General features: G+C 39.7%; 1 protein-coding gene and 1 long non-coding RNA gene across 4 annotated transcripts in view; one reads left to right on the top strand and one right to left on the bottom strand.

Annotated features, from left to right (window-relative positions):
* RHOJ (ras homolog family member J) overlaps positions 1 to 5,710 on the bottom strand; it is a 77,186-nt gene extending 71,476 nt beyond the window's left edge. Inside the window, exon 1 of the mRNA XM_025442672.3 lies at positions 5,014 to 5,710. Coding sequence (XP_025298457.1) covers positions 5,014 to 5,191 — 178 coding nt within the window. The 5' untranslated portion in view covers positions 5,192 to 5,710. The remainder of the gene's footprint in view (positions 1 to 5,013) is intronic.
* A 1,785-nt stretch (positions 5,711 to 7,495) lies between these two features.
* Positions 7,496 to 21,735, top strand: part of LOC112656998 (uncharacterized) — an 88,381-nt gene continuing 74,141 nt past the window's right edge. Inside the window, exons 1-3 of one of the 3 annotated variants that reach the window (XR_004817952.2) lie at positions 7,496 to 7,578; positions 13,136 to 13,180; positions 14,123 to 14,245. This is a non-coding gene — a long non-coding RNA (uncharacterized LOC112656998). Of the gene's footprint in view, positions 7,579 to 8,980; positions 9,407 to 13,135; positions 13,181 to 14,122; positions 14,246 to 21,735 lie in introns of those variants that run through there. The other 2 variants (XR_004817954.2, XR_004817951.2) reach the window with 2 other exon arrangements.

Here is a 21,735-nt window from a genome sequence, read left to right as displayed (position 1 = left end):
AGAATACGTTTACTAAATTTCTAAACATGTTCATTGCTAAAGATTGGACCAGCAGTTTGTTCATTTATTCAACAGTTTCAATGGACCAAAAATTACCTAAGTTCTAGAGGGACAAAGGTGATTAAGACAAACCACTTCATTTATTCAATAACTATCTATTCAGAATCAACTCTATGTTGGGGTCTTTTTTTAAAAGCTGGAGATAGAGCAGTGAACAAGACAAAGTCCTTGTCCTCATCGAGTTCACATTCAAGTGTGGAATAAAAATGGTAAGCAAATAAATAGAAGTATAATGCCAGTAGTGTGAAATGTCATGAATAAAGATGTATCAGGTAAGAGGTTAAAGAGTAACTCGGTGTGTGTGTGTCTGTGCTTTCATGTGTGGATGTGTTAAATAATGTGGTCAATTAAAGCTAGAGAGGATCCAGGGGAATAGTGTCAGGCTGGGGGAAGAGCAAGTGTGAAGTCTTCAAGGAAAGTGGGATATCAGAGTATTTTAGGCATACCAAGTTGGCTGGTATGGCTAGGGAGAAATACTGAGGAGAGTCAGGAGGTGAGGGTGGAGAGATGACAGGGGCCAAGTCATGGAGCACCTTGTAGAACATGATGAATGATGGGGTCTGAGTGTGAAGGGATTGGGAGATTTGAGCTGTGGATCACCCCCTTGCCAGCTGTGTGGAGAACTGACTAGAGGGGGGCAAGGTTGGAAGCAGGGAATTGAGAGGTGATTACAGTAGTTTAGATGAGAAACGATGGTGACTTAGATGAGAGTGACACAATGGAGGCGCTAGACGTAATGAGGTATTTTGGCTGTTGTGCTGATCAGTAGTAGGGGTATTGTCATAGGAAGAAAGGAGCCAAGGATAGTACTGAAGTTTTTGTTCTCAGCAACTGGGTTCAAGATTGTGGTCATGTACTTGCATGGGGAAGTCTAAGGGAGGAGTAGATTGGGGGAGTTAAAGAATTTTGTTTTAACAGATTAAGTTGGAGATGCCTATTAGATATTCAGATGGACATTTGGATATATGAGTCTGGGTCTCAGGGGAATATTGGGACCAGAGATATAAATGTGGTAGCCATTGGTATATAGATAATAATCGAAGCCATGAGACTAGGTACAACCAACTTGGGCATGAACGTAAATCGAGAAGGGAACCGAGGGACTGAACATTGAGGTTTGCCAACATACAGTGGTTGGGAAGAGATGGAGCAGGAGATGGAGAGAGATTTGCCAGTGAAGGGAATAAAAGCCAGGAGACATTGTTATCCCAGTAACCAAGCAAAGAAACAGTCTTGAAGCCATCCAATCCAGTAAGATAAGAATTGACCAGGGGATTTGGCAAGACACGACCTTCTCCCTCAGGAGCTCAGAGCAGAGTGGGAGTAAGAAAAACAAAGAAACAGGTAGATTGCTCTATGTGGTATAACTTGCCTTCTAGAAATGTAAGCAAATTTCTGGAGCTGTGTTGAAAGTGGAGCAAGGAATTCTCCTTATGGAGCCAAGGAAAGAGGCCTGGAGGAGATGTACATTCAGGCAGAGGGAAAATAACTAAGATTCATAAACCTTAAATATTTTTTTTTGGTTGGTCATTAATTGTTTTTATAATCACTCATGCAAAACTGCTATTTCCCCTCCCAATTTAATACTCCACTTCTATTACTTTGTGCATATTTATCAATTATCAATACACATGATTACTATATTATAAAGACAATACATACATTTCATCCTATTCCTACTCTATTTGGAGGATACTTTTAGAATTGCCATTTTCCTTTGTTGTAGTCTCTATCTTTATTTTAGAGGTGGGGAGGAGGAGAGGGAGAGAGAGAATCTCAAGCAGGCTCCGTGCCCAGCACAGAGCTGATGCAGGGCTCCATCTCAGGACCCTGAGATCATGACCTGAGCTGAAACCAAGAGTTGGATGCTTAACTGACTGGGCCACCCAGGTGCCCTGTAGTCTTTATTTTTTTAAAAAATATTTTTCCCTTTTTTAAAGACTTTATTTATTCATAAGACAGAGAGAGAGAGAGAGAGAGAGAGAGATAGGCAGAGACACAGGCAGAGGGAGAAGCAGGCTCCCTGCAGGGAGCCCGACTTGGGACTCGATTCCTGGTCTCCAGGATCAGGCCCTGGGCTGAAGGTGGCGCTAAACCTCTAAGCCACCCGGGCTGCCCCTTTTTCTTTTAATTACATTCTTTTTTTTTTTTTTTCTTTTAATTACATTCTAATTTCCTTCCATAACTGTGTGCAAGTGTAGAGAACTTATTCTTAACAATAATAGATGCTATGTACCTAACACTTATCATGAGAGGCACTGGTCTAAGAACTGCACATATATTAATTTATTTTGTTCTCACAAACACTCCTAATACCAATGTTGTGTGTGTGTGTGTGTGTGTGTGTGTGTGATAACTGAGGGACAGAAAGGTTAAGTGACTTGCTCAGGCCACACAGCAATGGCAGTGCTAGTATTAGGAGTGAGCTCTCTGACTTCAAAGCCCACCACCTTAAGCAGTTTTTCTTATTGTTATATCCCTACTTTCCCAGGGTGGGCAGCTGTTAGGGAAAAATTTTCCAGGGGTAGTTTCTCTTAGACATAAGCTGCAATTTTCTAAAGACTGGGCAATTCAGTTGCTGCTTGTGATTTCAGAATGGGCGAGTAGGACCCAGGGACTGGATACCTGATACTTGTTCACATAAGGAAGAGAGCATTAGTTCTTTTACAATTGACTGCAGGATTTCAGGTAACTGCGTAGGGCTTTACAGTCAATCAGCTCATATATGGGGAGGCTGGTGGTACAAGGAGCTTGTCTTTGTGATGGAGAAGATCTCCTTATGAATGGAAATGTTCACTTCATTATGATCCTAGATATGTGAGGCTCATGGCTTCATTTCCTTTACAAACTAACTGAAAGCAACTGGGATGATTGTGTACTTAAAAAGGTACAAAGTGTAAATCAAAGCAACAGTGTTGGGAAATGCCTACTATGTGCAATGTATGGCTTTGGGTAAAGTGGCTGCAGTTTCTTGAGAGGTAAAATCATAGAGCAGCCAAAATCTTTAAGATGCTTTGACGCACAAATAACAGTAAGTATATAGACAATTGAAATATAAAATAATTTCATCTTTGTGGAATCCAGGGGTAGTCCAGCCTTTGCTCGATCTCGAAAAATTTTTTTATAGGCTGACTTTATCTCTAAAGATGGTTTTATCCTCTTTCTTTCTGAGAGACTTTCTTTATATAGACTGATAATTGGTTGGACCAATAGATGGGGATCAGGATACATCATTTTCAAAAGGACTTGAGGTCTTTTCCTTTAGCAGACTTTGCCCCCCCTGCCCCGCCCCCGATCTAAAAGTTTTTTTTTTTTTTTCAAAGTTTTTGAAATTAGGTACCAGCCAGTTTTCCTTTCCTAGCAGAAAAGAGGATGTGGAATAAATAATTTGGTAAGATGTTTCCATGTCAAGTATTTTGGTAACTTACTTAGTTACTTACTTACTTTTAATCTTATTAGGCTTTTTTTTTTTTTTTGGTTTTGGTTTGTTTTTCTTTTTATTCTGTTTTCATTAAAATATTCTTCTCTGGGCGCAGTCATTATATTTTCAGAAAAGCTTAAGGGAGCCAGCCTTAAAATTTGCTCTTAATTTTTACAAATATAAAACAACCTTCTGGGAAGTAGATACTATTTTCACTGTGGTACTCTCCCAATCTGCTATGTAATATTGTCATAAATCTTGTAACGGTAGGAGAAGGAGGAGACTTAGGTGATTGTTTAGCTCTGGAAAAGAAGCTACTTCCTAACAGAGAGGATTTCAAATGGCCACATAGCAAAGCCAACATTCACACAGGTTTCCTGTGGGCCACTTCCCCTTTGCTGAACCTGACCCAAAGCCAAGGTGAAGGAAGGGAGAATTTCCTTTTATGAAGTCTCAAATCTCTGATAACTCACCGAAGCTGATTATTTTGTTGAAAAAAAAAAAAAAACCTATAAAGTTAGGCTACTGTAAACTTGAAGAATTTCATGAACTTGCTTTTGAAGAACAATATTTGCTTTGGAAATGAAGAGAAAAAGTAAGAATCAACATGGAAAAATTGAGATAAGCTATCCCATTGATAAGAACACCTACAAACTTTAGAACACTCAGAAAACAAAAGCAACTGAAAAGATTAAGTTGTGGTGGCTACCTTATTTTAACTGTCACGCCTTAAAATATTTTATGTCCAATTTCATCCTTTCTGGACATACTTTAAAATGATTCAAATAAAAAAAATAAAATGATTCAAATGTTATTTTTATGTTTTACCTTAAAAACGTACTAATTAAAAATGTTCCTTTTAATTCAAGATACATACTGCCTAATGGACACTTAAAACCTTTTCGTATTCCTCCCTCCAATATTTCGTATTCCTCCCTCCAACCGCCCCCCCCCATCTACAGCCCCAGGAAAATAAAAAAGTACAATAGTACAGCCACCGATCGTTACAGAAAAATGAGTGTTCTAATGTTTGTTCATCTTACCATTTCATTTATGAATGGCATGGGGTACATATATGAAAAGTGGCAAACTTCTTTCCCTAGTTGTGTGGTTAGTGGTGATTTTTTTTTTTTTTTTTTTTTTGGTAAAAAAAAAAAGTGTGTTGCAATCACACTACATTTTAGAACGTTTGCGTAAAAAGTTAGCAATCTCCAGGCGCACATGGAGTGAAATCTCTGGCGCCAATGCCTGGAGAGCAGGTCCAGGGTATTTCCCCAGTGTTAGTCATCCGATTTAAGGGTTTAGGGGGGGCGGGGGGAGGAGTGTTAGGATGCCAATCGATGTAGGAATTGTCCTAATAGTTCCAGCAAAGACCTTGGCTGTGTGTTCCGCTCCGGGACCTGGCCACTGCCGGCCCGCACCCCACACTGCCTGCTCTTAGAAATCAAGCAGGCCCCTGTGAGTTGGGGTGTGGCCGCCCGCACGGTGCCCCCCGCCCCCGACGCAGGGACCGGCTCTCCACCTTTCCTTACCTGCATAGTGGTCAAACACCGTGGGCACGTACTCCTCTGGGAAGGCGTCGTTGGCGTAGCTCATCAGCAGGCAGGTCTTCCCCACGGCGCCGTCCCCCACCACCACACACTTCAGCATCTTCTTGTCCTCGGTGCCACTGCAGCCGCAGCTGCGGTCGCCTCCCTCCGGGCAGTGCATCCCGGCGGCTCCAGCTGCGGGGACCGTGCAGCCGCCTGGGTCCTCCGGCTGCTCCCGAAGCCCCTGGAGCGCGGCGGGCGGCGGGCGGCGGGCGGCGGGCGGCGGGCGGGCTCCGGGTCACTCTGCCTCGCCTCGCGAGCCTGGGATGGCGCGGACCTGGCCCGGGCGGCTGGCACGTGCCCTCGCGCTTACCATACTGGTCAGGAAGGGCAGCGCACGTTTGGGAGAACGCTCCAAAGCCTCTGTCCCTGCTCCCCTCTAGTTTGAGCTAAGAAGCCCCCATCCTCTCGGAGTTCTGGGGGCTTGCTGGCCGTCTAGGAATGCCAACCGCCTGCGCTTCCCCCTGCGCTCCCCCCGCCCGCCGGCCGGCCGAGGGCACGTTGGGATCCTGCTCAGCCTTGCCCCCTTTCCCCCTTCCCCCCTTCGCATCTAACATGGAGGGAAGCTGGGCTTTTTAATGGAGTTTCCCCCTTGCTTCCTCCAGCTTGCGAGTGTCAGGAAATCATGGGTTTCCTGCTGCATTCCATATTAGGATCAGTGGGCTGGGGAAGGCTGCAACAATGGGAGCTCTGTGTGCGTGTGTTTGTACTTGTGGGGAACGCTGCCAGGGCAGGGAGTGGGAAAACACTAGGGGTCCCACTGCAGACTCAAGCTGTCAGACTTCCTGTTTCATCTGCTGCTGGGGAGGCTGTTTGCCTGGGGCTGGCTGGGAAGAAGCTGACGACAGGGGAGTGCTGTCCGCCCCAGACACAGAGGGAATGGTTTAGGGGAGCAGAGGGAACCACACCAGCCCGGTGCAGGATAACATATGACATCATCCCTCACTGAGTCACCAGCGAAAAGCTCTGCAAAGTAGAAATGGACAGTTCTGCCCATATTTCAATGAGGGACCTCAGGAAATCCATCCAGGCGAGAGAGAAGAAAACCTTCCAGAAATACACCGTGTCGAAGGGAAACACTCTTACAGATCATAGGTATAATATGCGTGATCAAGTTTATGAGCTGCCGCATTTGAGCACAACACTCAGACGTGTACCCAGACATAAACATCTGTATGGTTGTAGCACATAAGAAATCAGCCAGACACGGGACATTTGCAGCTTCTTATTAGCGAATAAACACACATGTGCTTGGCTTACGCTCTTGGAAACGAGAGTACGCAGGATGGCTTCCTTGGTTTCCTTCAGGTGCCCAAAATGCTGCTTTTGCGTGGACAGTTTCCTTCGTGATTTACTCCTGTCTCCTTGGGTCAGCCTGGTCCTCTTCCATTACAAAAGAGCCATTGGCAGCTAATTTATTTGTCCATTGGGTTGCTCAAAATGAAGCCCCCTTGAAGCCCTGTGTTTGATTAATGTACTTGGTCTTAGAGGAGATGTGGAACTCTGCAAATGATTTTGACAAATGGATCAAGTACTTTTTTGATGGGGGGAATCTCTGTTAATTTGAGATTCATGAGCATTTATTTTTCGAGCATTTAGATTATCCGATTGACTTGAGAAGGGTTTTTTCTTTTTTTTGTAGAGGAGATGGGAAAGAAGTCTGTTTTAATAGGCGGCTAACAATAATATATGCAATATAATAATATACAGTAATATAGAATATGTAGTATTATAATGTGTATATATATATAAAAGGATACATACTCATATATGCTACAGTGTAACAGATATAGCCCCAAATTTCTTCTCTTTTAGATTATAGTAACATTCGCCATAGTGCTTCATATTCCAGTATTTTTTCCCTAGGCTCTGTTGCCATAACAAACAACTCCCAAAGCTCAATTATTTAAAGTAATATGTATTTCTTGTTCATATTGTTATCCATTTTGCATATTTTTGTCACCCTCATTCAGGGATCTAGCATGGTGGAGCAGCCACACTGAGAGCATGGATGATCACTGTGGCTGGAGAAGAAACTAATGTGGTCAAATGGCATTGGCTCCTAAAGCTTCCTTCTCACAGTGACATTTCTGCTTGTATTAACTGGCCAAAGCGAGTCATATACCCATGCTAGGTTCAGCAGGGTCAAAAGTATAATCCTACTATGTGCCAGGAAGGAGGGAACCAGATATTGGTGAACAGCCTGAATGGTTTACAGATAGTTCAGACAACAGGGATAATGTAGTTAGTCGAGATTATGTTAGCAGTACTAAAGTTAAATTCTTTATGTTTAATGTCACTCAGGAGCATTTGAAATCACCTATGACTGCATGTGATTTATACAATTTTATTTTCATTTAATCTACCCGAAACATCTGGAATATGTGATAATAAAATCGCAACTTGAAAACTTATGTTTTTCTTCTAGAAAAAACCCTCAAGTGTGAAGGTGGCAGCCAAGCAAATCTGTTCAGAGTGGTTGACAATGCCAGGAACCCCAAACTGAAGGTGATGAACAAGACTGCTTTGAGCACAATGTGATGATATGTGCTTGCTAGAACCTTGAAGGGGTTCTGATTTTGACTTTCTCCCTGAGATCATGCAGTAAATATGGCATGGAGTAAATATTCCCTTCAATATGGAGTTCTCAAACAATGGCTGGCCCCACACTTACAAATATGCCTGGGCTCACTGAACACTTGGCCTAAGAAAAACTGAGAAATTGGATTGGATGAAATTTAGCTACGTCTATGTTTAACCTTAAGTTAAACGCACAGATATTTGAGTCCATGCCAATTGATACTTGATTACAAATTGGGACACCTAAGAGTACTGAAAGCAGCCAGTTACAGTCTTTACCTTCTATTCAGAGGATTGGCAAATCTACCAGATTGGCTTGTATGCAAAGATGGGTCATGGTTATTGAGATTGTTGACTATTTCCCAAAATAAACTTGTCCCATCACTCTTTACTGCCCCCAGACTGAATATTTATAAGAAAAAAAAAATGTTTGAGACGTTTATGGAAAACGGCCAAAAAAAAAAAAGTTAAAGTTTTAATAGCCTGCAGATTCTATGGATCACATTGCTCATGTGGGAATAAATCTTTTTAAATATGAAAAGATTGACTTGAGCCAGAGTAACAAGATTTAAAGAAAAAAAAAAGTAAAGATAATTCAGCCTTGTTTTTATAGATCCATGAGTCCATAGAACTGTGACTGCTTTCTTGTCTAGGTAGAATGGTCAAGAATATACTTTAATTCCAAAGATTTATGGTTATGAATTTAGAAGTGGTATGAACACCATTTACTGAAATAGTTTCAACCGGATGCCTGTATTTTAAGGATCTTGGCCATTTGAATGACCAAGTGGTGGTTTCGTAGCCATTAATTATTGGTTTACCTCGAGCACCAAGTTTATACAAACTTACCAGTACGTGGTGAAATCTTGTTGGGTGATATTTCCTGCTTTTTTCTGAGTTCTCTGTTCCTTGGCTCCCTCTTGTCCTCTGAGCTTTGGCTTCACATGAATTTTCCCAAATGCCAGCAGAGCATTTTTGCATGGAATTCTGACTTCTCTGTTTGCTTTCAGTTTTAGTATGACTTTAATAAAAGAGCCCAGATTTTTCTCCCCTATTTTTTTCTTTTGTGCTTGAAACTAGAAGTTGTACAGGGAAATAAGGCAATTGGATCAGAAACTCTGATTCTGGATTAGCCACTACATAGGAGAATGTTTTGACTCCAGCCTCAGGAATGTGGGATGTGCTGTGGTTACGGTGATTCTGAGATGTCCAGCCCAGTCACAAGTCATCCCCTGTTCCACAGGAAGCCCTCCATGGGGCTAATGTGAAAGTCAGACTGCTGGTGGTGGTGGCCAGGTGGGAGAAAGGAAGGGACAGCATGGTTCTAGCAGTTCTGACCCAAATGTCCCACTGGACCTAACACTTAAGATCAGTTGGGGCACTGCTAAAACTTCACAGGATGTCCTAGGACTGGCCTGGTCTGGAACAGCTGCTCCCCAAGAGGGATGAGTCATTATTATAAGGAACACTCATATATTTGTGTTTTTTTAATCTTTCAGACCACCTGTACTCAGCCTCTGCTATTGCCCATGTTATAATCATGTCATGTGATATGATATAATATCATAATCATCTATCAGCCACATTTTCTTGGATATGATCTTTTTATAGGTTTAGAAATGGCTTTCTTTCTTTTTTTTTTCTTGGAGGATTTTTCTTTCTTTGCTGAATCTCTTAATTTTGATAGAAGTAGTTACATGTGAATCTCAGGCAGATGGGGACTTCTTTTTGTCCTAGGAAAGAAGAGGCTGATTCGGTGAGTAATGATAAAGGTGTGTGTGTGTGTGTGTGTGTGTGTGTGTGTGTGTGTGTATGTGTGTACGTGTGTATGTGTGTGTGTTCTATATTTCACTATTGCATATCTTAACTCTGAACACAAAGTTTTGTCCCAGACTTGTGGATAATCCATTAAAAAATGTTTTTTTGGTCTCCCTCCATAGAAAACTAGTAGTTAGGGATCTTTCCCACTAGCTGGAAAATCTGGAGATAGCTAACAGTTTGGAAAGAAATTTCCCATTGATTCCTGATTTTCCAGACTGATAGAGATATGTTTTGGAAGGCAGACAAATTTGAGGTTGAGGTGGTGCTGAGTTGTTTCTCTGTCAAGGCCATGGAGCAGGAATAGTTTTTAGAAATAGCCATCTTGGAGTCAAACAAAAATCTTTGATGATTATTTCAGCCTGTTAGTGATATGGGCCCAAGATGCCGAAAGTCATTGGATTGGTCATTGTCTGAGTGGAAGAGCATGAGTGTCACTGCCACAAGCTAAACTTCTGTGGGCTCAGGGCCCTGCCACAATCTTATTGCCCTTTTTACTTGTGGGATCTACTGGGGAAAGTGAGAAAGATTTGTGTAAATCTTCACCTCTGCTAGAAAAACAGCTTCAAATTTGCCCTCTACTTATGATGTACTGTTGTTACCTGAAAAATTAATACAAAGATTGAAGAGTTGCAGGACAGGGGACACGGGATTCTGTTGTATACAGTAGGTGTTTTGGTAGTTGTAACCAGATTAAACCCACAAAGGAATCCTCCTGAGAGCCTGCAGTTTACTGACAAATTCCTTGTTGGTGGGACACTAAATGCAGAGGGAAATGCAATTCTACTCCGTGGACTTAATGTGTCTGATCACACTTTCTGAACAGCCCATTTGCTAATTAATTTAAATCACCCGCATCAGAAAAAATAGAGACATAAAGACTATCAGTGCTTAAATGAGACCTCAGTTCAGATCTCAGTTTTGGTGTTTGTGTACGACAGAGACTGAGAGGAATGATCTGGAAACTAAGTCCCAGGGGGATAAGTAGAAGAGAGAGGAGAAAGAAAACAGCTTCAAACAATCTATTAAAACCCCCAGGACAAAGGGAGGAAGACAAAGTCTTTTGTGATTGTAACCCCAGCAACCAGGGGCAGAAGGTAGGCTGAGTCATTATGTGAAAGGATACATGGTTTTCAGGTTGAGTGCCCTAGAAGAGACTCCCTTCTTAATTGTCAAGGTGAAGAATTCTCACAAAGTGTTTATTTTCCATTCAATTTATGAAATTTTCTTTTTTTGTGAATTTTTAAAAAAAGATTTTATTTATTTTGAGAGAGAGGGCATGAGTGAGGTGGGGGTAGGGGATAGAAGAGAGGGAGAAGTAGGCCCCACGCTAAGCAGAGAGCCCAATTCAGGGCTCCATCCCAGGACCCTGAGATCATGACCTGAGCTGAAGACAGATGCTTAGCAGCCTGAGACACCCAGGGAGCCCAACTTTAAAAAAAAATTTCTATTCACTCTTTATTGTGCTGACTTATTAAAAGTACTGTGGATATTTCAACAATATTAGTGCTTTTTAATTTGCTTCTATTGTTTTGGATGATATTACATTTGGAAGTTATTTTGTACTTTACCTTACTTTTTGGAGAATTGAAAAAATTGTAATTAATTTTGTGAGATGTATATCTCTTGTCTATCCCTGAAAGGCAACATGTTTGTACTATAATTTTGTATGATAAAATAATATAGTTTTTACTTTATAATGAGAAGATTGGTAATAGGCTTAAAATGCTTTTGTTTTTATAAATTTCACATATGCAATTTTTTATCTAAATTTTGTTTTGTTCTTTCATATTGAAAGGAAAGTGATCCTCCAAAACTACTGCACATCTCTGAAGCATTCATGGCTAATTCCAATTATACCAAATGCTCAGTACCATCATTTGTTTATCTCAGACATGGAGACTTCATGATAATTGCTGTCCATTCTGTAAATGCCCAAAGATTTATTTCTGTTTTTTTTTTATTTTTTTTATTATGTCTCAACATTTTTCAGAATCTCAATCTCATGGAGTCTGGGAGGGACTTTTTATAATTATCAAATTCAACTTTTTAAATAATAAAGGAGTTTTTCTTACAAGGAGGCTCAAAGGCTGTGCCTTTGCATGAATACTATTCTTCACTATGTAAAGCAGCAACTACTATTATTTACTATCTGAATAATCATAGGCATAGCTGGCTTTGTCGTGGACATTTGTTGCTTTTGACTAAGTTCTCTTTCCTCTTTTGGTAATGGCACTCTAATTTTTCCTTCTACCTTCTACCTTCAGCCCAAATTGTTCAGCTTGGGCTAACCCCACTCTCTAGTGTAGGAGAGGGTACACGATCCAGATTTGGCAAATAAGAATGATTTCTGGGGCTTTTTGCTGATGCTCTCCAGAAATGGGTGCTCTGCTCTCACCAAGAATTTCTTTCACGAAGGATCACATAAGGATCACCTGGTGGAAAGATCCTGCCTGATGCTGATAAAAATGATGATGATAAAGCAGTTTATTTGTTTTCTTAAGTAGGCTCCACACCTAGCATGGAGCCCAACATGGGGCTTGAACTCACAACCCTAAGATTAAGACCTGACCTGAGATCAAGAGTTGGATACTTAACTAAGCCACCCAGGTGCCCCAAGTAATTTATATTTTTAATTCATTTAATCCTCCCCCAAAACCTATGGGGTGAATATTATCTTCTCCATTCTTATGATTAAAAACTGAGGCTAATTGTAGTCAGGTGATTTGTTTAGTGTCAAACAGCTAGGAAGTGGTGGATCTGGGATTCTAAATCTGGCAGCCCATTTCTAGAGCTCATGCTTTTGCCATTATACTAAAGAAAAACGTGGCTGAAAGAGAGAAAAACAGATTCCTGATCACATAATTTGAGCTCTTGGATTAAACTATTCCTAACATAGCCCTAGATTTCCCATTTGAATTAGCCACAGCATTATCTTTTTGGTTTAAATTAATTCGGGAAGGATTTCTACTACTTGCACTTGAAAGAGCCCCAACTGGTGCCTGAAAGAGCAATGGGAAGTCTTGGATAAACTGCCACATGATATTTGAAACAATGCATGTAGAGATGACTTTCTTAACAGAGCTATGAAATGCTAGAGTATCTGCAGGTACATGTGATTATAATTTGCGTTGCGTTGCTCTTCAAATTTGGGCTTTTGTATTTACATATTTACATTCAGTTTGAACTGAATGTTTGTCTCCCCATCCTAAGTTCACATGTAGAAACTCAATGTGATGATATTAGGAAGTGGGGCCTTTGGGAGGCGATTAGGGCATGAGGACAGAGCCCTCACTCCTCCAGGAGTGTGAGCAACACATTTCTGTTGTTTATAACACTTACGGTATTCTGTTTAGCAGCCCAAATGGACTAGGGTAGTGGCTAAGAACTAGATGCAAGTCACTTAAACCCCCATTTGTGTAGATTCTGAGACAATCCTCATCAAATAATAATCCTTTGTCTTTTAAATAAAAATATATTAATAACACCTCTATCAATGTAGTCATGAATATATAAAAGATCTAAGAAACAAAATTAGATCCAAATTAGCTTAAGCCAGAGGAGATTTATAATAATGTAATCGAACATTCCAGGGAAGCTGGGTTTGGCTGACCTAGGACTTAATGTTGCCAGTAGGATTCATTCTTGGCCTTCTACTTCTGGGCAGGCTCCATCCTCAGCATCTCCAGGAAACTCCACAGCCACAAGGGAGGTGAGTTTCACTTCTTTGGCTACCTCGCCCAGGAGGGAGGACAGTGTGTGTCTCAGGATTTCCTGCATGAGGCAGCCAGGTTTCTCTGACTTAGGTTAAGTGAGATATACTGATGGGTTTAGGCTGAGTGGGTTCCACTCCTGGTGCCCACGGGGTACAAAATGGAAGATCAAGTTGAGAGAGGAAACTCCAGATATTGATGTTAGGAAGGAGAATGTAAAATATAATAACAATAATAGTACTACTTGAAGTTACAATGATAATAATAATAACAGCTAATAATACAGTGCATATTATATGTTGACATTTATTAACATATTTAATCCTTACCACAACTGTGAGATGAGTACCATTAAATTCTCATCTTACAGAAAAAAGATAAGGAAAGATTTAAAAATACATATTCCTTAATTTTTAACCATTGATTACCTTTTATTAAACATTGTGATTGGGGATCCCTGGGTGGCTCAGTGGTTTAGCGCCTGCCTTTGGCCCAGGGCGTGGTCCTGGAGTCCCAGGATCGAGTCCCCCATCAGGCTCCCTGCATGGAGCCTGCTTCTCCCTCTGCCTATGTCTCTGCCTCTCTCTCTCTGTGTCTCTCATGAGTAAATAAATAAAATCTTAAAAAAACAAACAAACAACATGGTGGTCAATCGGAGTATTTGGTAGTATATTTGTGTGACAGTACTTGATAGTATATTTGTATGACTTCCTGAATGGTGAATGGGGAATAGATAGATATTAGTATATTACCCAGGAGCCAAACTTAAGGATTCTCTAGAGTTAAATGAAGATATATATTCATATTCCCAAATATCTAAATATTACAAATTATCTCTTTTTTTTGTTTAAGCCATGAAATATATTTTACTTGGAACTTACCAGTTGTCTTGCAATAATATAATATATTGTGATAGTGAAAAATATTTTTTCATCTTACAGGTGAGGTGACCAAGACCCAGAGAGAGGAAGTTCACACAGCTAGGAAGAGGCAGAGCCAGGATTCATGCAGGCACTCTGGCTATAGAACCCGCCCTGTTTACCTGGCTGTGTTAAGAGTGGATGGTGAGTCACAAACAAGGAGTGTCCTATGCTCAATTTCCCTCCAGTTATAATCCTTAGCCTTTTATTTAAGAGCTTGTAAAGCCATAGCAATGTTCAGTGCTGTGCCATACAATCCAAGTCTCCTTTACACTGTTTGTGGTGATCCTGTAAGTCATGTAGGGTAGCCAATCAGTTTCTGAACTCTTGTCCTTTCGGTCAATGTCAATACTCCTTTATTCTTACTGAAGGTGCTGATAAAGAACCATACATCTTTATGAATCATCTCTGTAGCTGATTCCAATTTTTCCAGAGTCAAGGATGACAGTCAAATACCCTTCTCCCTTGTTTGTCTTTATGGCTATCATTTGCATAATCACCATATGATCAGGACAGAGGGTAAGGGTGAAACTGCTTGGTATTGTGATATCTTTAGTTTCATGTTTCTTGATTTGATATAGAACAAGAGCCATCTAACCATTTATTTGGTTTAATTTTTTTTTCCAGGAGATAAATTTGGCACATAATAGGGTATGTGAGGAAAAAATATTCTAGACAGAGGACAAGCCTGTGCAAAGGCCCTAATTTGAAGATATCCTTGGGAAGTTTGAGCCCCAGTGTGCCTGAAACAGAATGAGTAGTAGTTTGATTCATGAGAATGAAACAGAATAAAGCAATGGAAGGAGCAAAGTGCCAACTCTGAGGCCTTTAGATCCTGGTATGGACTTTGGTCAGTGTGATAAAGAGCCTCTGAAATGTTGGAACAGAGGAATGTTGTGATTAGTTTTTTTTTTTTTTTAAAGATTTTATTTCTTTATTTGACAGAGAGCAAGAGAGCACAAACAGAGGGAGCAGCAGAGGGGGAGGGAGAAACAGGCTCCCCACTGAGCAGGGAACCTGATGCGGGGCTCAATTCCAGGATACCAGGATTATGACGTGAGCCAAAGGCAGGCACTTAACTGACTGAGCCATCCAGGCACCAGTGATTGGGTATATTTGAAAATGGCTACTCTGGCTTCTGTGAAAAATATGGACTGGAAGTGGGGGTAGAATAAAAGCAAGGAGAGCAGTTGTAATAATTCAAGTGAAATATGGGTGGCTTGGACCAGAGTGGAAGTGGATAAACAGGTCACATTCTGGGTATACCAGTGATCTGAGGGAATGGATATAGGTTATCAGAGAATAAGAGGAATCAAGGATGAACCCTAAAGGTTTTGTTCTGGGCAAATGGAAAGATGGAACTTCCATTAACTGAGACTGTAAGTGGAAAATCAAGGGTAGGGAAGATCAAAATTTCAGTTTTGGGGATGATGTGTCTGTTAGACAAAGAGGACATACAAAGTACTGGATTTCAGAGGAGAGCTAGGGCTGGAGATGTGGATTTGCTTCCTTGGAAAAAAGGAGAAAGGTTAGAGGTTAGAGAAGCAAAAGGATTGAGGAGAAGCAAAGACAGTGCCTCAAGAAGGAATCTGTGAGAGTGTGGTGTCCAGAAGAGCAGGTAAGAAGGTATTTCCTAGAGGAGGCAGTGATCAACAGTGCAAAATGCAGTAAGAGGAGGGCTGATAACTGACTGTGGAATTTTGCAATGTGAAGGTCACTGGTGATCTTGATAAGGCTGGTTTTGGTGAAGTTAATGGGAACAAAAACTTGATTGGAGAGATTTTAGAGACGGATCAGAGAAATCAGAGATTTCTTTCCTTGAAAAGGAGTAACAGCATAGTTTTTATGCTAATAGGAGTGACCTAATGAAAGGAAAAAATTGATATAGGAGATGGAGGGAGAATTGCTGGTGAGAGGAAAGGTGTTCACAAGCATTTGCAATGAGGGAAGAGCTAAAAATATTTCTTCGTGAGGATCTGATAATGACAGCTTTATGTCATTGACATATATTTTCAAGTGGTTTGCTCAAGTGGTGTATATTACTGATATCAGCATCTCAAACAGCCTGATCCATTATTTTGGCATATTGAGATTTTTAATACTGAGAGTAAAATGACAGAGTTTGTTCTAAGACTGACCTACAGTGAAAAGAGCTCCATTGCTGAGAATTTCATTTTTCCCAGCACATGATGATGTTCTTCCCTGATCCCAGGAAAAACCGATTATGTATTATAGGGGTATATTTGAAAGCCAAATCTAAATGCCTCAGTTGAACCTGAAGAAATGCGGTTAAAATTGGATGCTGTCAGAGTGGATTGAGAATTGGATCAAATTGCTAACCTTTCTGCTTTTGTGTGTCTTGGGTTCCTTGACTCAGCATCTGATAGAGCTTTGAAAGTAATCTTTAGACAAAAATCATCCTATAATTTTTGGATCATCTGCTTAATTCAGTTATGAGCTGTCTGGAGATCCATCCTAGATTGCCATTCCTGATGTCCACAACTGTAATTTAGGATTTTAAAATTTATTAGAAATAAAATATAGGAAAATAAGCCACCTAAAGGTGGATGAAAACTGATCTATGAACTGGATGTCTTGGTGAAAAATTGCAAACAATATACTGTCTCTCACTTATATAGGACCATGTTCATTTTTATTTTTAAATTATATTTTTATTATTTTAAATTGGATTGAGACTTTGCTTCTTTATTTAACTTAAAATTTGTAGCACTGTGTCAAATGACTGCCCATCATGTGGTCTTCAGCTGTCAAGGGTTGGAGGAAAATTAGGCTAGGTCATACAGAAACATATAGGCTTTGAAAAAATGTTTGAATTGTATTCAAGGGCAGTAGGAAGCCACTGGGACACATTAAACAATAGGAAGCCACTGGGACACATCTCACTGGGCAGTGAGATGTTTACAAGTTTTTAAATAAAGATCACTTAGTTCTTGTATTTGTTAGAGAGGTACAAATGTGGAATTAAGGAAGTTAACAACAGGCTGGTCTATTTGAGGGGTGATGGTTATTTGGACTGGAGTGGTGGCAAAGGAGAGAGTAATATTTAACATTTATTGAGTACTTCCTATAAGAATCCTATGAAGTAGATACTACCATTGGTCCCCATGTTACATATAAGGAAACTGAGGCACAATGAGACAACGTGACTTGTCCAAGGTTACACAGCTATGAGATTGAAGCTTGGCTTTTAATCTAAGTAACATTTTGCCATAATTAATGATCTTTTTAAAAGATTTTATGTATTTATTCACGACAGACAAAGAAAGAGAGGCAGAGACACATAGGCAGAGGGAGAAGCAGGCTCCTCGCAGGGAGCCTGATGTGACACTTGATCCCCGACCCCGGGATCATGCCCTGAGCTGAAGGTAGATGCTCAACTGCTGAGCCACCCAGGCGTCCCCATAATTTATTATCTTAATTACTAAACTAACTTGCCTCTATTGGAGGGAAATGAGAGAAGTCAATAAAGCTATATATTTAGAGGTGAGATCGGGAGGATTTGATACATGACTGGTTGTGGAGAGAAGGTAGAAGGTAAGATGGAACATGCAGAGATGACTCCCATGTTTCTCTCTGAATCAACTAGAAGGATTCAACATTTGTTAAAACAGAGAAAGAGTGGAGGACACCTAGATTTAGAGGAGAATATCAAGTGTGCCATTTGGCAGGTACAGGTTAAGCTGCTTGTGAGACATCCAGTGAAGATGGTCCATGTGGAATTGCAGCTCAGAAGAGGTCTGGGTTGGAGAGATCCACTTGGGGACTGGTGGTTCATTGGAGAATGTGGTTGGGCTCTGAGTTGACCTATGAGCAACACAGTACCCAGTATATAAGATAGGCCAGTAATACTGAAGGAATGAGTTTGTAGAGTAGCCATGATCTTTGGATTTGGAATGTACCATACATAGTACCAACTCAAGTATTCAAAGTTTTGCTTTCTGGCTGTTATATGGTTAACAATGTTCACTGAAGACATTCTCAGGTATTTTCCATGGAATGACTGTGAAAGAAGAGCACTCTGGAAAATATCTATTTTAAACACGTACATGAATACTTAAAACTGCTGTTTAATGAATAGCTCTAATGATTTACATTCTTAGTTTGCTAAGAGATAAGCTTTTTTGTTGTTGTTCTAGAACTCACCAATATTATTAAACAAGGTGGTGGGTATTGAAAACAACGATTACTTTTCTTGTCTTTCAAATCTTAATAACTTCATATTTTATTTTATTTATTTTTAAAAATAACTTCATATTTTAAAGGAGTTAAGCTTAAACATTTTTAAATTTAAAATAACTCTAAATTTCAAAAATGTTGCAAGAATAGTACAAAGATCTCCCATAAATTCTTAATCCAGAATCACCAATTATTAATATTTTACCATATTTGCTTATTCATGCCTTTTCCCTCCATAGATAGAGTCTTTCCTGAACCTTTGAGAATATGTTGCAAGTATCATATTTCTTTACTTCTAAATATTTAAACATGTATTTCCCATGAATGAGCTTATTCTCCTCTATATTCACAGAATAATTTTCAGACTCCAGAATTACAACATCTTTGTAATATCACTTTATAATTTGTAGTCCGTATTCAAATTTCTTCATGGCCATTTTCCCTCCAATAGAGGATCCAACCAAAGGTTATGCATTTCATTTAATCATCATGTCTCTGTAAGTCTCCCTTAGTTTGGACAGTTACTCGGCCTTTATATTTTAAGATTTATTTTTGAAGAATATATAAACCAATATTTTGTAAAATGCTCTTCACTTTGGGTTACACTGATGTTTCCTCAGGATCAGATTCAGGTTATGCATTTTTGGTAGAAGTATGATAAAAGTTAGGGTTGTGTTCTCAGTACCATGTCAGGAGGCAAATGACTGCTGGTTTGCCTGATTATTGGCGGTATTAAGTTTGGTCTCTTGGTTACAGTGGTATTTGTCAGGTTTCCTCATAATAAAATTATGATATTATGATTTGTCCCTTTATAATATTAAGTAATCTGAAATAATTAAATTTTAAGGTAACAGCTACTATGTGTACAACTCAAAACCTGTATTTTTCATTGCTGGATCCCTAGGAGGAAGATGTATTAGGAATATAGAGGCCAGCTAACAGAATCTGCCATGAGGACTCAAGTTAATTTACTCAGTTTCTAATATGCAGCTTCTAATATTGTTTAAATCTCTTAGTCATACCATCGGGCTAAGTTGGAAAGGGGGTGGCATGTGATCATATTCATGATGTGGTTCCAGCCCATTCTGGTAGATAGAAGAAAACATCTGGTCTTTGTACCATACCTACTTTCCCTCCCAATCCAGTAGTAAAAAAAGGTTTCCTGACGATTGATTATTCAATATATATCCAAACTATTTTACATGAATTACCATTGGCTTATCTCCCCCCCTTCTTCACAAGGGTTCTAATATTCCTCATATCCTGGAATTGGGTATTGGCTTTTTACCTTGTCTCATTCCCCATAGTTATCAGTCTTAGGATGCCAAAATGAACCTTAGAGCACCATGAATCTACTCATATAAATATGAAGAAATGTATAACTGAGTTTTTTTCATTTTATTCTTGAATCAGATGGTAATTCTCTCAGCCCTGTAATCATTAATTTTAACACAAATTCTGTAATAACCATAAAAACATGAAAAAAACAGCATACTTGTATAAGGCCTTATGCATATTTTATCCATTTTTATTTTATAAACTTCTAATGAGTCATCCAGTATGAATTTTGGCAGACTAGTGTAGCATAGTACAGTTGTGTGATTTTCAGACCCTGGTAGCATTGGGTCACATTTTGCCTTTGTTCCACATCTGCCCAAAGCTTGTAACAAATTTATCAAAATTCTTGCTATATATGGACTGTTCTAAATGAAAGAGATTTCAGAGAATAATTCCTTTCAAGCATGAATATTTAAATAATACATTTGTCCTTAATATCTTCCCATGAAAATTGGCTTCTTAGCCTTGTTTTGTTATTTAACCCTCAAATGAATTCCACTGGGTTAAAAACAACAAGAAAAATTTATTCTATTCAATCATGTTGTCTCCATGATTGACCCCTAAGGTAGTAGAAAGGAAAGCATGTCTTATGCTGTTAAATAGTGTGTTGAATCTAGTAAAAATTGCCTCATTTACTAGTAATAATTTTAAAACTATTTAATATCCAAGTTTAAACAGGAATCTCACCTCATTTGGTCAAGTATTGAGTTTGGAAATATACATTGCTAAGATAAGCAAATAATCTTTGCCCAAAAATAGGCTGAATACTTTGAATGCTCTTAGAATACTTTTCAACTAAAGTCAAAATTGCCAGAAATTTTTTTTGTAGCCTTTAATAATTGTACTTTATAATAAGTTTTTTTAAAAAAGATTTTATTTATTCATTCATGAGAGACACAGGGAGAGAGACAGAGACATAGGCAGTGGGAGAAGCAGGCTCCCTGTGGGGAACCTGATGCATCACTCCATCCTAGAACCCTGGGTTCACACCCTGAGCCAAAGGCAGACCCTCAACCACTGAGCCACCCAAACATCCCTATAATAAGTTATGAGACATTTTCTTGAACAGAATTTTTCAGACTGTTTTACAGTGTTCAATTGCAGCAAAACACTTTTCCTGTAAAGGAGTATCGAAAGACCCTAATAATTTTATTATGATATTCCTATCATCTTTTCTTCATGAAAAGAATACCAAACAATTTCAAATTGACCTCAAGCATTATTTAAAGCTAGAGCACAGAGGGTATATTAGGATTAAAGCTAAGATGCTATAACAAAGAAAGTGAAGAACACTGTAGCTTAAAGAGCACAGAATCTTATTTCTCTTGTGTTGTAGTTAATGAGTCTAGGCTGGGGGGCAATGGGCTCCATGGAGCCAGTCATTTAGGGGATCACATTCCTTTCATCTTGTTTCCCCACTGATGTTTCTTTGTCTAGAAGTTGAAACTAGATTGTGGGCTAGGTTATGAAGGTAAACATACCTTTTAAAAAAGCTAGATTGGGCAGCCCAGGTGGCTCAGCAGTTTAGCGCTGGCTTTGGCCCAGGGCCTGATCCTGGAGTCCCGGCATAGAGTCTCACGCAGGGCTCCCTGCATGGAGCCTGCTTCTCCCTCTGCCTGTGTCTCTGGCTCTCTCTCTATCTCTGTGTCTCTCATGAATAAATAAATAAAATCTTAAAAAAAATTTAAAAAAGCTAGATTGTCTTTGGTTGAAGTTAGGTTGTGGGCACATTCATGTTCTGGTTCTTCAGAAAGGGAAGGGAGCATGAAGTGCATGTCCAATGTCTTTAGGTCCAGATCAAGAAATGATACGCACTTATCTAGTTCCTGTTCCTTAGTCACATGGTTACAAAATGTAAGGGTGGCTAGGAAATATGGTATAGTGGAGCCAGTTAATACTGTGTGGCTATGGAAGAAGAGGTAGCTATTTGGCTCCAGAGAGTTTAGACAGCTTGCCTAAGGCCACATAGCTAGTAAGTGGAAGGGTAAGTAGGTTCATACCCGGGTAATCTTGTCCTAGAAATTTTGATCTTAAATATTGTTTAAGTTTTAGTTGCTGTATAAGAGCCATCCCCACATGGAGTTATTTTTCATGCTTCT

This window comes from Canis lupus, chromosome 8 (assembly GCF_003254725.2).
Source record: "Canis lupus dingo isolate Sandy chromosome 8, ASM325472v2, whole genome shotgun sequence".
NCBI lineage: Eukaryota > Metazoa > Chordata > Mammalia > Carnivora > Canidae > Canis > Canis lupus.
This window is presented reverse-complemented; position numbering and strand designations above follow the sequence as displayed.